General features: G+C 39.4%; 1 protein-coding gene across 1 annotated transcript in view; it reads left to right on the forward strand.

Moving 5' to 3' along the window:
- The window catches only part of CAGE1 (cancer antigen 1), a 76,872-nt gene that overhangs the window by 16,854 nt on the left and 46,147 nt on the right, over positions 1-13,871 (forward strand). Inside the window, 3 exon segments of the mRNA XM_023742910.1 lie at positions 815-925; positions 3,927-4,007; positions 6,620-6,727. Coding sequence (XP_023598678.1) covers positions 815-925; positions 3,927-4,007; positions 6,620-6,727 — 300 coding nt within the window.

Consider the following 13,871-nt stretch of genomic DNA (forward strand, 5'->3'; position numbering starts at 1 on the left):
TTATATTGTTAACCTTTTTTTAACACAGGAAAACTGAGGCTTAGAATGATTGAGTTACTTATCCAAAGTCTCACATATGATTAAGAGGCAGAACTCAAATACAGACACAGCCAGCCTGACCTTAGTGGGTGCACTTTGCACCCAGGTTATAGTGATACAAGTTCCTTCTTGCTAGGTAAACCCATCGCTAGCAAGTTGATTCTGACTCACGGCGACCCCATGTGTTACAGAATAGAACCCATAGGGTTTTCTTGGCTGTGATCTTTACGGAAGCATATTGTCAGGCCTTTCTTCCACAGCACTGATAGGTGGGTTCAAACTGCCAACCTTTAGGTTAGTAGTTGAGTGGAAACTGTTCACGCCACCCAGGGACGTTTCATTTTAGGTACCCTCAAAATAAGAGTTTCGGTATTGTTGAGGATATCTGATTGTTCTGGTGTTGGAACAGATTTTATTTTAGACAAATAACAGTTTGTCTAAAATGTGAATTTGTAGACTGACTAGGCTAAGAAGGTAAATATACATCAGAATCTGTAAGCATGCATAGTTATTATAGATGAGTATTAATATTTCAGCAGTTATACTAATTTGTCCCAATATCAATTTATATACAAATGAATCTGTATGAAGTCTTTCCACAATAACCATTTATTAAATGTGAGAAATAATTGAAGAATTGAGTTCAATATTATTTTACCTTCTTTGGTTTGGTTACTTCTTAAGGAAGGGAAATTTGTTTTATTTATGTTTTAGTCTTCTTCCTTTTAGCTGTGTTGAAAATTTTTAAATTAGATTCTTAAACTCTTACCCTTAGGACATCACCAATCCTGATGCTGAACATTTCAAAGAGAGCAAGAAAATTAGTGATGTAATGCTGCAAAAATTGAAGTGCTTGTATCTTCAAAAGAAAACTTTAGATAAAGAGGTACTGTATTATCCATTCTAAAAATAATATTTTTAGTGAAAATAAAAAAATAGTCAAAGAAAAAGGTAACGTAAGCCAAAGGTCAGCTGTTCAAACCCACCAGCCACTCCACGATAGAAATATATGGCAGTCTGCTTCCGTAAAGATTACAGTCTTGGAAACCCTATGGGGTAGTTCTGCCCTGTCCTATAGGGTCACTATGAGTCAGAATTGACTCGATGGCACACAACAACAACAACACAGTTATTTCAAACTTCATCACTTGGAATAATAGAAACATTTAAAATAAATCATTTTATTTCTCAGGTGGAGAAGGGTAGGTAAAGAGGTTCCTAGAATTTCTTCAGTTATTCTTTTCTTGGTGTGTTGGTACAAAAATTTAGTGATAAAATTAAGAGAATTAGTTACTAAGTTAAATAGGGCAGGTGATGACACAGTGTTAAATCATGCCATTTTTAATCTGAGAGGAATTCAGAAGTGACGACATTATTTTACTAAAAGAATAAAAACTCATACTTTAGTCTGGAATCTTGGACAATAACAAATCCAGTCCTATACTATCAAAAAGTTACTTCTCTGAACTGAGTTGGATAGAAAATATGTTGCAAGTTTTCTGGGGAAGCTCTTTGTCTCCTGGTTAATCTGTGGAGGAATCAGCAGACAAGCAGAGAAGCTACTGACCTCTACTTCTGTAAACCAGCCTTCAAAAATAAGTTCAGTTGGTGGTCAGAGTAGGGTATTACAAAGATACACTTTTAGATATTTATGTTTGCAGCGTGATGGATCGTTTTTGTGTGGCCTTTCTTGCCATGGTGCGGTAACTCACTCCCATGTGATTGGGTAGTACTATCCAAATAAGGTGTATGGAACCCTAAGGAGGGGATTGGTCAGTTTTGCCATGCCACTATACTTAAAAGAGAGCCAATTCCAGAGCAGAGGGAGGATCTCACCACCACCAAGGAGAAAGAGTCAAGATCAAAGTGTGTCCTTTGGACCTGGGATTCTTGCGCAGAGAAACTCCTGGAACCAGGAGACCGAGAGAGAGAGCTGTAACACTGAAAATGGCGAGAAGCAGTGGCAGAGAAACGGCAGCAGGAGAGACTGGCGGGAGATGGCGTGGTGGGCTTCCTGGCCCACAGAGTGAGAAAGTTGAGTGCCTTCTGGCAGGAGGCTTGCTGGCAGAGTAGGGTACTTCTGTGGGCACTTGGTGGAGCTAGGTTTGCCAACCCACAGAGCTAGAGCTGAGCCCTTCAAGTCAAGGCTTACTGGTGGAGTGGGGTGCCTCTAGGCACTTACCAGCAGAGCTAAAAGAGGTTTGTAACACTTGCCCAAGGAGGGCAGAGGACAAGGGCCAGAGAAGGGCATGCTTGTGGACATGGCTGGGAAGAGGCTGTCCTGTTAGAAGAACTGTATCTGACCGTTCCTGAACCTGAACTGTTACTTCCCTAATAAACCTCATAATCGTGAGTACTGTACGTAAGTTCTCTGTAACCATTGCAATGAACTGTTGAACCTAGCAGAGAAGTAGAGAGTGCCGTGAGAAGGACAGTTATTGTCAGAATTAGTGAAGATGTTGGAGAGAGGAGGCATGTCTGACCCTCCACCTCATAGGAATCAGCCTGGGACTGTTCTTGATTCTCCTTCCCCCCTTGTGAAGTTAGAGGAGGTCAGATGACTCTGCCATCGTGCCATTTTTACAACGTTCTTTTACTAAATTTGTGTGTAGTTACGGAAATATTAACAGACGAAATGATGTCTGTAATTTTACTCAGTTAAGGGAGATTGAGGGAGGAGGGGAATGGTTGGAATATAAATGATACAAGATTGGCCATTAGCTATTAATTGTTGAAGCTGGATGATGGTTACAGGGGGTTCATTATAGTTTATTCTCTTTTTTTTAAATATTGGAAATTTTTCATAATAAAAAGTCAAAAAATATTTTGCGCAGCACACTTTACCTCACTGGGGAAGTTTGAATATTGAATATTGTTTTGTGTCCATGCCACTGAATCAGTTACAACTCATGGCAACCCTATGTGTAACACAGCAGAACTGCTCCGTACGGTTTTCTTGGCTGTAATCTTTTACAAAAGCAGATCACTAGGCCTTTTCTTCCTAGTTCAAACTCCTCTAGGTGGTTTTGAACCATAAACTTTTTGGTCACCGGCTGAGTGCAAACTGTTTGTGCCACCTTGAAAATTAAGGTTCATTATTATTATAAATGAACAGGTAAGAAATGATTATAAATTGCATCCAGGCAAAGTTGGCTGGATTTTTTTTTAAGGAATTCTAATTTTTAGAAGAATTATAATATCCTGACTATAATAACAATTGGATATTAGGATAAGCTCACTCCAGACCACCCCTAGGTTTGGTGATTCACTAGGAAGACTCACAGGACTCAGCATATAGTCATACTCACAGCTATGATTTATTACAGGAAAAGGATACAAAGAATCAGCAAAGGGAAAAGGCACACGGGGTGAAGTCTGGAGGAAACCAGGCACAAGCTTCCAAGAGTCCTCTCCCAGTGAAGTCGCACAAGATACACTTAATTCCCCCAGCAACAAGTCCTGACAACGTATGAAATGTTGTCTATCAGGGAAGCTCATTAGAGACTCAGTGCCCAGGGTTTTTATTGGGGGCTGTTCACATAGTCACACGGCGGTTGGCACGTACCAAAATTCTGGACTCGCAGAAAGAAGGCAGGTGTTCAGCAGAAACCATATTATGTGCACAAACATTTTAGCCACAATGAGTCATTCTTATCAGGGAATGGTGGGAATCCTCCTGAAATCCAAGTTTCCAGATACTAGCCAAGGGGCAATCTTGCTAGCAGGCCTGGACGACAGACAGTCTTAGGCCTTGTCTTCTGCACAAGGGCTAGAAAAAAGTGTATCTTTTGAAGACCAGGACTATGCATGGTTTGATAATTTTATTATAAATTTTATAGAATGTAGTTTTTTCCTCTCCTCTGAAATACAGAATTTTTTTTTCTTAGCTACTGAAACATAAAGCCAGAATCACAACCGTTAGAGAGTTAATTGCTAATGAAAAAGCATTTCAAGATCAGGTTACTGAGGTGAGTTTAACATTTACTACATACTATCCTTAATGTAAAGACACTTTCTTGCTCTTTGTCAGGAGGATGTGAACTTTTAATTTTGTTATGAATTCATTTAAACACATAACTGATAAATACATAGGTTTTTCAAATCCTGGTTGTTTTATGAAATAATCATAGTTTCATGATTGATTCTCATGGGGCAGAATTGAGGGCCACTGATAAGTTTTGTAGAGAAAATTGCTTGCCAGTTATCTTTAACTATTAGTTCCTTGATTTCTTTATCACTAGCAACAGAAAAGTTTATTAAAGTTCTTACGACTCCAATCTTTCCTCTCCTTCTTCCAGGTTTCAGAGTTGGCAACAGTTCTGTTTTCTTATTAAATGATATTGGGAATCCTTCTTATCATTGTGGGGGAAAAAAAGAAAGAGAGAAGAGATTTTTGTATCTGTATGGCTATTGGAACTATAACAGTTTCTTTTTTAGCATCATAGTCGTTTGGCAGTCAAATATATATTCAGTATACACTGAACACGGAGTGACCCCGAAGGGTACAGGAGGAGGCAAATGAATAAAGGTTTACAGATATTCCATTGGCAAATCCAGATTTTGATCAGAGGTTTCCACTGATTAAACTTATCTAAGTGAGACTATCACTCTAAGTGGGACCATCGTTGTCAGCTGGGATTATGTATGCTGCAAATGACCTAGATAAAAAAGAGCCACCCTATCGTTTGGAAAGTGGTTTAAATTATCTGATACTGAAGTGATGTTGGGATGAGCTTCCCAGACTGCCCCGTTCAAGACCCTATTTGTGAAACTTCGTCCTAGAAAATAGTTATAAAACCAATAACCCATTAACAACAAAATATAATCACCAAGCAATTAAATTTCAGTGGCATTCTTCAGGAAAAAGGAGTAATTATACCCCTAATCTTGACTGTAGATAGACTATTCCCTCCAAGCTTCTGGTTGACAGTTGTAACAAAAATAAGGGAAATGAAAATTCAGACAACTTTGTAACAAAACTTATCACTAGAGGATAAGACAGCCCTCTATTTTCTGGCCCTGACCTACAAACCCAGCAACAACAACAGCCGTGTATAAACCACCTCCTCCTGGTTACACTGTTAAGCAGAGTGAATTGTACAAAGAAGGTATGCGTGTGCCTGTTTCTGAATCATGTAGTTCAGCTGGGTCTTGTTATTTGGAATGTGACATGGTTTTGGATGACTGAAACACAACTGGATGATAGTCTTTCAGTCTTTGTATATGTTTTCATTTTACAGTCTCACTTCAGTTCTTAATTTTTTAAAATGTTTATGTAATGGTTGGATGAGTTTAGAACTGAATTGCAGATTGAAACATGGAAACTTGACATAAAGGTTTAAATGAAAGATGAATGGTTATTGTTTGGGATCATCTGAACCATGCGCTTGTTCCAGATGGTAAGACCTGGCAAACTCTTTCAACGATGGGCTTGAATGTATCCTAATTGTACAAAATGATCACATGTAAACCTGTCAGTGGATGGGAACTCAGGCATGAGAATACATAGAGCACAGTTGTAATTAAACCTTTTGATCATTATATAAAATTTTAAAGTTTACAAACCATGTATACATATCAATATGTGTATATATATATCCTGTTGTCGTCAAGTCAATTCCGACTCAGAGTGACCCTATAGGATAGAGTAGAACTGCCCCATAAGGTTTCCAAGGAGTGGCTGGTGGATTTGAACTGCTGACTTTTTGGTTAGCAGCCGAGCTCTTAACCACTGCACCACAAGGGCTCCTATATATATGTGTGTGTGAATATATATGTGTGTATATATGTGTAAATACACATATATATGGTAAAATGCAAGCATAAAAATATATACATGTGTTTTTATGTTTGCATTTTTTATTTATTGACAGTTTTTACTTATTTTCATATGAATCGTAAAAGAGGACTTATTTACGTTTCACAGAAAGGTCTTAGAATAATTTCTAAGTCTTGAAAATAATTTAGTCATAGAACATATAAATCATGCTTTGGCATGCATTTGCACTTTTTTTTGTTTCCTAGAGAAAGATCTGGGAACAATCCTACTCTTTATAATCTATTACTTTTAAAGGAGTTGTATTCTTAAGGGTGGTAAAACGTACATAAAGTAAACCTCATTTGTTTAATTTTAAATTCTTGTGTTGTCGTTAGGATTAGCTTTGTCTTTTTTTGGTATCTTATGGTGCTTTAATTCAGGAGAAAATTTGTGATTTTGATCCTTTAGATACCTTGAAATACAGGATATTGCTGCTATAGAAATAAATATAAAATCCATATGGATAACTTCCAAATTTTAAGTATGTATGAGGATCTTATTCGGCTAATTGGAGACTCTAGGTATACAACCTTTAGGAAGCCTGTAACCTGTAAATCTTATTTGTAAAATGAGGCTACTAGTGACTTACCTACCTGGAGACAGAGCCTAGGTGATTTGTTCTTCTAGCTCTAAGCTCTACACTTCTATGATTCTAGCCACTGACAAACTCTTTGATTTTTTTAGACTAATAAAGTATTTATTGTCAGATGTCTCCAGGAGCATGAAAGCACCAAAACTGAGCACAAATATATTTAATCTCAGGTCACAGACTTTGATTCAGATGAAATCAAGAATGTCAGTGATGTACCTATCTTATTGGGAGCCAGACTGGATAAGTACCACAATCTAAATGAGGAGCTTGATTTCCTGGTAAGAAAGACTTTTAATTGCTTTGCTGTTGTTTCTATACCATCTTATTAAGTTGAAGAAATTACCAACCTTCAAAAAATTTGCTCATTAAAATGGTCACACAATGGCATTCCAGCAGTATTAGTGGCCCACAAAAGTACAAAATTGAAGTTTGCATTTTCAGTTTTGACATTTTAGGTATAATCCCACCTGATTTATGATTAGACTATTGAGATTTATTTTTTCAAAGTACACAAGTAAACGAATATGTGCTGTTTTTCATAGTTGATGAAGCACATTTATATTGTTGCATATGCTACCACCATTTTTATAGCAATGTCTATTTACAGCAACCATGATTAAGGGGTGCCTTGGGAAGTAGTACTCATGATTTACTTTAGACGGTATCTAAAGATAAAAGCGAATATAACAAAAAATATATTAGAAGAAAATGAAAATATGATCTTGGTATTGAACTAGTTACAGAGTAATTTAACCATCTGGTTGGATCTCACCATAATGAAAAAGAGACTAAATAACATAACTGATTTTTTTATAGCAGTTAAGTAGTAAAGTCTATCATATTTTTAAATGATCAAAAAGCAGTGTTCTATACTAAATTCATTACATGCTGTAATCTAGGAGTAGTATCAGAACTCGTCTAGATTCCTTATTGATAAGAACCAGGATCAACCCAAAGCTGACCCCTATGAGGTAGAAGTCAGAGATGCCTCCTCTCTCCAAACTTTTTACCAATTCTGACACCAGCCATCCTCTCCATGGCTCTTTCTACTTCCTGCTGGGTTCGATAAATCCATTGCAATGGCCACATAGAACTCAGAGACCACACTTACAGTTAAGTGGTTTATTAAGGAAGTAATAGGGTACAACTTGGGATCAGGATCAACAGGCTGCAACTCAGGATCAGGATCAGGAAGCAAGTAGGCAAAGTCCGGAAGGCTCCCCTGAAGTGGAGAGCATATCCCTCCCTTCTTCAGTGCAGGACAGCTCTCTCAGCTCCTCTTAGCTGTGCAAGCAAGCAGGCCCTTCTCGCTGCTATGCATGCCCCCTTTCATCCCCCTCAGGACGGGCCTTCTCTTAGCCCCCTTAAGACAGGTCTCTCTGCCTTCATCCACCTTGCCATTGGCCTCTCCACTGCTAACTGACCTAGTTCATAGCCAGTGTAGCAGTTTTGTTCAGCTCTCTTAGCTGCGTTCCTAGCAGGTTTCTGCTGTCACCACTGACTCTCTGCCGTGCCCTTTCTGGGCCTCTCACTGTCTTTGGTGTTACAGCCCTTCACCTGTTTTACAGCTCTTTTAGGAGCTTCCTCATCCCCTCTCCTTCTTCTTTCTTCTTGCCTGTCTTGCCATTTCTCCTTTCCTGATTTCTTCCTTCTTCCTTCTGCCACCTCTGTGGGGTTGGCTGCATATATAAGGAAACTCCTTGTCAATTTTAAGGCATGTCCCTCGCAACAGGGCCACAAACTGACCAATCGCCTCTCAGTAGGACACAGTCACTTCATTTGCATGGTAGGCTATAGCCATGTCATTTGCATAGTCTTTAATCACTTCATTTGTATAGTGTATTGCCCAATCCCTGCAAGGTACATACCAATCACAGGGCAGGCTCCAGCCCAGGGCCAGACAAAAAGTATCAAACCATCAAGTTGTTTACAGGTTATCCAGGAAATGTCAATCAACCTGAACAAAAGTAATAAATCCTCTGAGGTAGAAAACTAGTAGAAAAAGTAACTCCTCAGGGTTTATGGGAAATATCTCTCAAGCTGTTTTTTCAAACAACCAAGGCAAAAGGCCACATAAAGAAACTCATTTCACCACACTTGCCCATTGAACTTTAAGAGGAAAATAAATGCCCAAAGCTGTGAGGGTGCAAAAGTTTCCTCTTTTCTAATTCATTAGTTTTTTCATTCAATAAATAATTATTGACTTTCCATGAAATGTAAAGCAATGCTAGTCACTATGGAGATATAAATCCTGTATTTATGGAATCTAGAAAAGAAGATAAAATAGGTAAATAACTTGTACAAGGAAGCTTTTAAAAGAGATCCATGGCTGGCACAATTAAATGTTCCTGAATGAATGGCGTTCAGAGGAGGAAAAGATGCCTCCCATGTGGAAGAACCAGGGAAGGCTGGTAAAGGAGATGGCAGTTGGGCCTTGAGGACTAGTTAAAATTGGGGCATAGGGACATAAGAGGAGAACATTCAATATAAGTCTGTCATTCATTAGCAGCTTCTGCGCATCAGGCCTTGGGGATACAAAGATATTAGAATGAACTTTGGTCTGGCGGCAGTGGGAAACTGGAAGGAGAACGAAGACACACGTGGAAGAGCATCAGATACACCATGTCACCTTTAAAATGAGCTGCAGTCTTTCCTGAGAAATTTGGTTTCTTAGAGAAACCAAATAATTGATGAGAGAAAGTTCTTCATTAAGGAAGAAAAGAGACATTTAGAAAATTACATTTTGCAAGGAATAAAATAAGGAGCCTAGGTAATTGTCATAATGACTGCTAAAACCTTTAGCGATTGATAGGGAAATTTTAATGAATGGATCAGACTGAAATTCCTGAACCTACTCATCAATCTAACACCACCACAGATGAGACAATCAGACATGTGCCTCCTGATGTGATGCAAGAGGAAGCACACTGCACCATCTACCAAGTATTCTCACCAACACAGTGACTCTTAAAGCAAGTTTTCAGACCTGACTACCAGTTTACAGGAAATATAGTGAATTTAAAAAAAAAAAAAGCTTATTTAATGACACCAGGATAACAAATCCAGAATGTCAGAAATTTCTAGAACAGATGTCCCAGTTCTTCGATAAATAAATAAGTGGTATGAAAAAAGGGAGGAGGGAGAGGGAAATAACTATTATAGACTAAAAGAGACTCAAGACTGTAAGAGACAAATCAACCAAATGCAAAATGTGAAACGTGTGTAGATCCTGATTTGAGCAAACCAACTATAAAGATATTTGTGAGATAATAGCAGAAAATTAAACACAGTCTGAGATAATATCAAGAAATTATTATGACTTTTAATAGATGTAAAAGCTCTTGTCTATATTTGTGAGTGAAATAATATGATGACTAGGTTTGCTTTAAAATACTCCAGGAAAAAAAAAAGTGGAGGAAGGGTGTCTTAGTTATCTAGTGTGGCTATAACAGAAATACCACGAGGGGATGGCTTTAACAAAGAGAAGTTTATTTCCTCACAGTAAAGTAGGCTAAAAGTCCAAATTCAGGGCGTCAGCTCAAGGGGAAGTCTTTCTCTCTCTGTCGGCCTTCTCATCAATCTTCCCTCAGACTAGGAGCTTCTCTGTGCAGGGATCCCAGGTCCAAAGGATGCGCTCTTCTTCCAGCACTGCTTTCTTGGTGCTATGAGGTCCCCCTTTCTCTCTGCTCGCTTCTCTCTCTTATATTTCAAGAGATTGCCTCAAGATACAGTCCAATCTTGTAGATTGAGTCCTGCCTCTCTAACATAACTGCCACCCATTCTCCCTCATTAACATCATAGAGGCAGGATTTAAAACATATAGGAAAATCACACAATACCTAGAATCATGGCCCAGCCAAATTGATACACACATTTTTGGGGGGACATAATTCAATCCATAACAAGCGGGGATGGGGTAAGATGAAGCAATGAAATAAAAATGTTGATATTTGTTAGGTGATGAGTGCCTGGAGGTTCATTATACTTATTTCCTGTACCTTTGTATGTGTTTGAAAATTTCCAAAAATAAAAAGATTTTTTTTTTCTTTTAAATGTAGAAATGTGCTTCAGAAAGCTCCTCCTCATTCGCTGAGACTTGGTTTACTGGAGTTAAATTGGGAGTAAATCATACCTCCCCCGATACTTTGTCATGTGCTTCTCCTGTGGTCCTTCTGATCCCTTGCCATTGGCTCTTCTTCACAATTCTGATTCTCCTGTCTGCTCCATTCACTCCCTGACCTCCTCCATCCTGAGACAGGGTCCTTGACCTCAGCTTGCCTTCAGACTGGCTTTAGCTTCCTGGGTGTTTCACTTCAAGTGCAAAGTGTCTTCTGGTCTTAGAAGAACATCATAAGAAACACCAAAGTCAGTGACTAGGTCAGAGGGAACAGGAGTTCCTGTTCAGTTAACAGTACTGATGCTCCAGGTTCAATTTGGGATAGTAGCAATAATCCCTCAGATTCCTTCCTTAATCCCATCTCCAATAAGATAGAAACCTTTCCATAAAAATTAGATCTTCTGGTGAGACCAAGATGGGGGAGTAGTTAGACACTTCCTGTGGTCCCTCTTAAAACAAAGACCTGAAAAATCAAGTGAATTGGTTATATATGACAGTCTAGGAGCCCTCAACATCAAAAACAAAGCTGAGGAGTTGGACTGAGAGGCAGGGGGAGGGAGAGACAGTTCAGAAGCTGTGAGGATTTGCCAGACCTGACATGGATGGCACCCTGCAGGCTGGATAGGCTGGCACGCGCAGTCTGAGGCAAGCAGTAGCCCTCAGGACACGTTTTCCACATCAGGAGAAACCTAGCAGCGGAGAGTCTGCACAAGCCTCCAGAGCCAGGGAGAGGTGGCGCTGGATCTGCAAAAAGTTAAGTGCAAGCGTCTAACCTATCAAGTGGAATCAATAACCCTCCCCCCTCTGGGAAGTACCTCTCTCCCCATCACCCTCCCCCTCCCCGCTCTGCTCAGGTCCCAGTCCAGCTTCAGTGATTGCCGCAGTCGCTGGGCTGGAAGTGGGACCCATCGCACACCCTGAGCCATTGTCCCGGTTTTGGAGAGGGAACAAATTAACAAACAAATAACAAACAGGAAAAAATAATCTGCCAGCTCCCCTAAGCTGGGACCTCAGGGCAGGCATAGACCCCTTGCCTAGGCACAGGCATAAGGGGTCCACAAACTTTGAATGCCTTTCACCCTGCCTAGACCTGTGTGGGCCCATTTCAACAGTGTAGGCCCTCATTAGCATAGTACAACAGGATATATACCTGAAGCCTATTTTCAGCTGCAACAGCTAAGGAGGAGTGGCAAATTTGTGACATTTGACACCATCCTTCCCATTAAGCAGAGTCCTAACCTAACTACATCAGTGGCCTGAGGACTAGTGCCTCCACCCACTCCACCAAGCCACCCACAACAGAGGTCCAAGAATAAGTGGTGCTTCCCAGTCCTTACAGCCAACAGCGTTGGGTACCCAGAGTCCAGCTGCAAAACTCACCCACCTACATGCTCTAGGGAACAGGGACACACCTTCCACCCAGGCACTCAGGGACAGTCATCAGCCCCCTACCTTGCTCAGCACATAACTCCCTGCTGTAGCCAGATACCTGTGCCTGCTCCACTCACCCCTATGTAGCCCTGCCCATCTAGGACTGTAGGTGAGAACCTGTACCACACACTTGGTAACCGACAACCTGGACACCTGAGTTGAATCCACACAAGAAAAGTAAACTCCTGGGCTCACATACCTAGTAGCAGCTGTAACTACCTGGTAACAGGACATGGGAGCTTCAAAGACACTAATAATCAAAGTAGCTCACACAACCAGCCTATTTAGGCATATTAAAACAAAACAAGAAACTAGGACACAGTAAGCAAACATAAAATAAATCTAATAACGTATTAATTGCTCAGAGACAACAGTTAATATCAAATCACATAAAGAGGCAGACCATGATGGCTTCAGCAAGCTACCAAAACAAAGAGCCAGGAAACCTCCCAGAGAAAGAGAAGGTCTTGGAATTACTGGAGGTAGAATACAAAAGATTAATATATAGAGCTCTTCAAGAGATCAGGAAGGAGATAAAGCAAAATGCAGACCAAGCCAAGGAACACAGACAAAGTAATAGAGGAATTTAGGAAGGTTATACAAGAGCAAAATGACAAATTTAACAGGCTGCAAGAATCCATAGAGAGACAGCAAAGAGAAATCCAAAAGATTAACAATAAAATTTCAGAATTAGACAACTCAATAGAAAGTCATAGGAGCAGAACTGAGGCAATGGAAGTCAGAATTAGTGAGATTGAAGATAAAGCACTTGACACCAACTTATTTGAGGAAAAATAAGATAAAAGGATTTTAAAAAATGAAGAAACCCTAAAAATTATGTGGGAGTCAATCAAGAGGAATAACCTATGAGTGATTGGAGTACCAGAACAGGAAGGGATAACAGAAAATATGGAGAGGGCTGTTGAAGATTGTTGGCAGAAAACTTCCCTGATATTGTGAAAAATGAGAAGATATCTGTCCAAGATGCTCTTCGAACCCCACACAAGGTAGATCCCAAAGAAAGTCACCAAGACATAGTATAATCTAACCTGCCAAAACCAAAAATAAAGGGATAATTTTAAGAGCAACTACAGATAAACGAAAAGTCATGTACAAAGGAGAGTCAGTAAGACTAAGTTCGAACTACTCAGCAGAAACCATGCAGACAGAAGGCAATGGGATGACATATATAAAGCCTTGACGGGAAAAAAAAAATTGCCAGCCAACAATATATATCCAGCAAAACTGTCTCTCAAAACTGATGGCAAAATTGGGGCATTTCCAGATAAACAGAAGTTAAGGGAATTTGCAAAAACCAAACCAAAATTAGAAGAAATACTTAAGGGAGTCCACTGGTTAGAGAATCAGTAATACCAGATAGCAACCCAAGACTAGAACACAGGACAGAACAACCAGATATCAACCCAGATAGGGAAGTCACAAAAATAAATCAAAGCTAAAACACTGAAAATAGGGAAACAGAGTTGTCAATATGTAAAAGATGACAATATTAAGACAAAAATAGTGACTCAATAATGCAGTCATAGAACTTTTGTAGGGAGAGGAAGTTAAGGCAATATCAAGAAGTAAAAGATTGGTTTAAACTTAGAAAAATAGAGGTAAATTTTAAGGTAACCGCAAAGGAAACTAACAGTCTTATACATCAAAATAAAAAGAAGAAAAACATAAAGAATCAGCAAATACAAAATCAACAAAAATGAAAAAGATGAAAAGAAAATACATGAAGAAAAACAACTCAGCACACAAAACTAAGTGGAACAAAGAAACTGTTGGCAACAACAACAAATACATCAAAATGACTCATACCTGTCAATAATTACACTGAATGTGAATGGACTAAATGCACCAATAAA

The sequence above is a fragment of the Trichechus manatus genome, unplaced genomic scaffold, assembly GCF_000243295.1.
Source record: "Trichechus manatus latirostris isolate Lorelei unplaced genomic scaffold, TriManLat1.0 scaffold00223, whole genome shotgun sequence".
NCBI classification, from domain to species: Eukaryota; Metazoa; Chordata; class Mammalia; order Sirenia; family Trichechidae; genus Trichechus; species Trichechus manatus.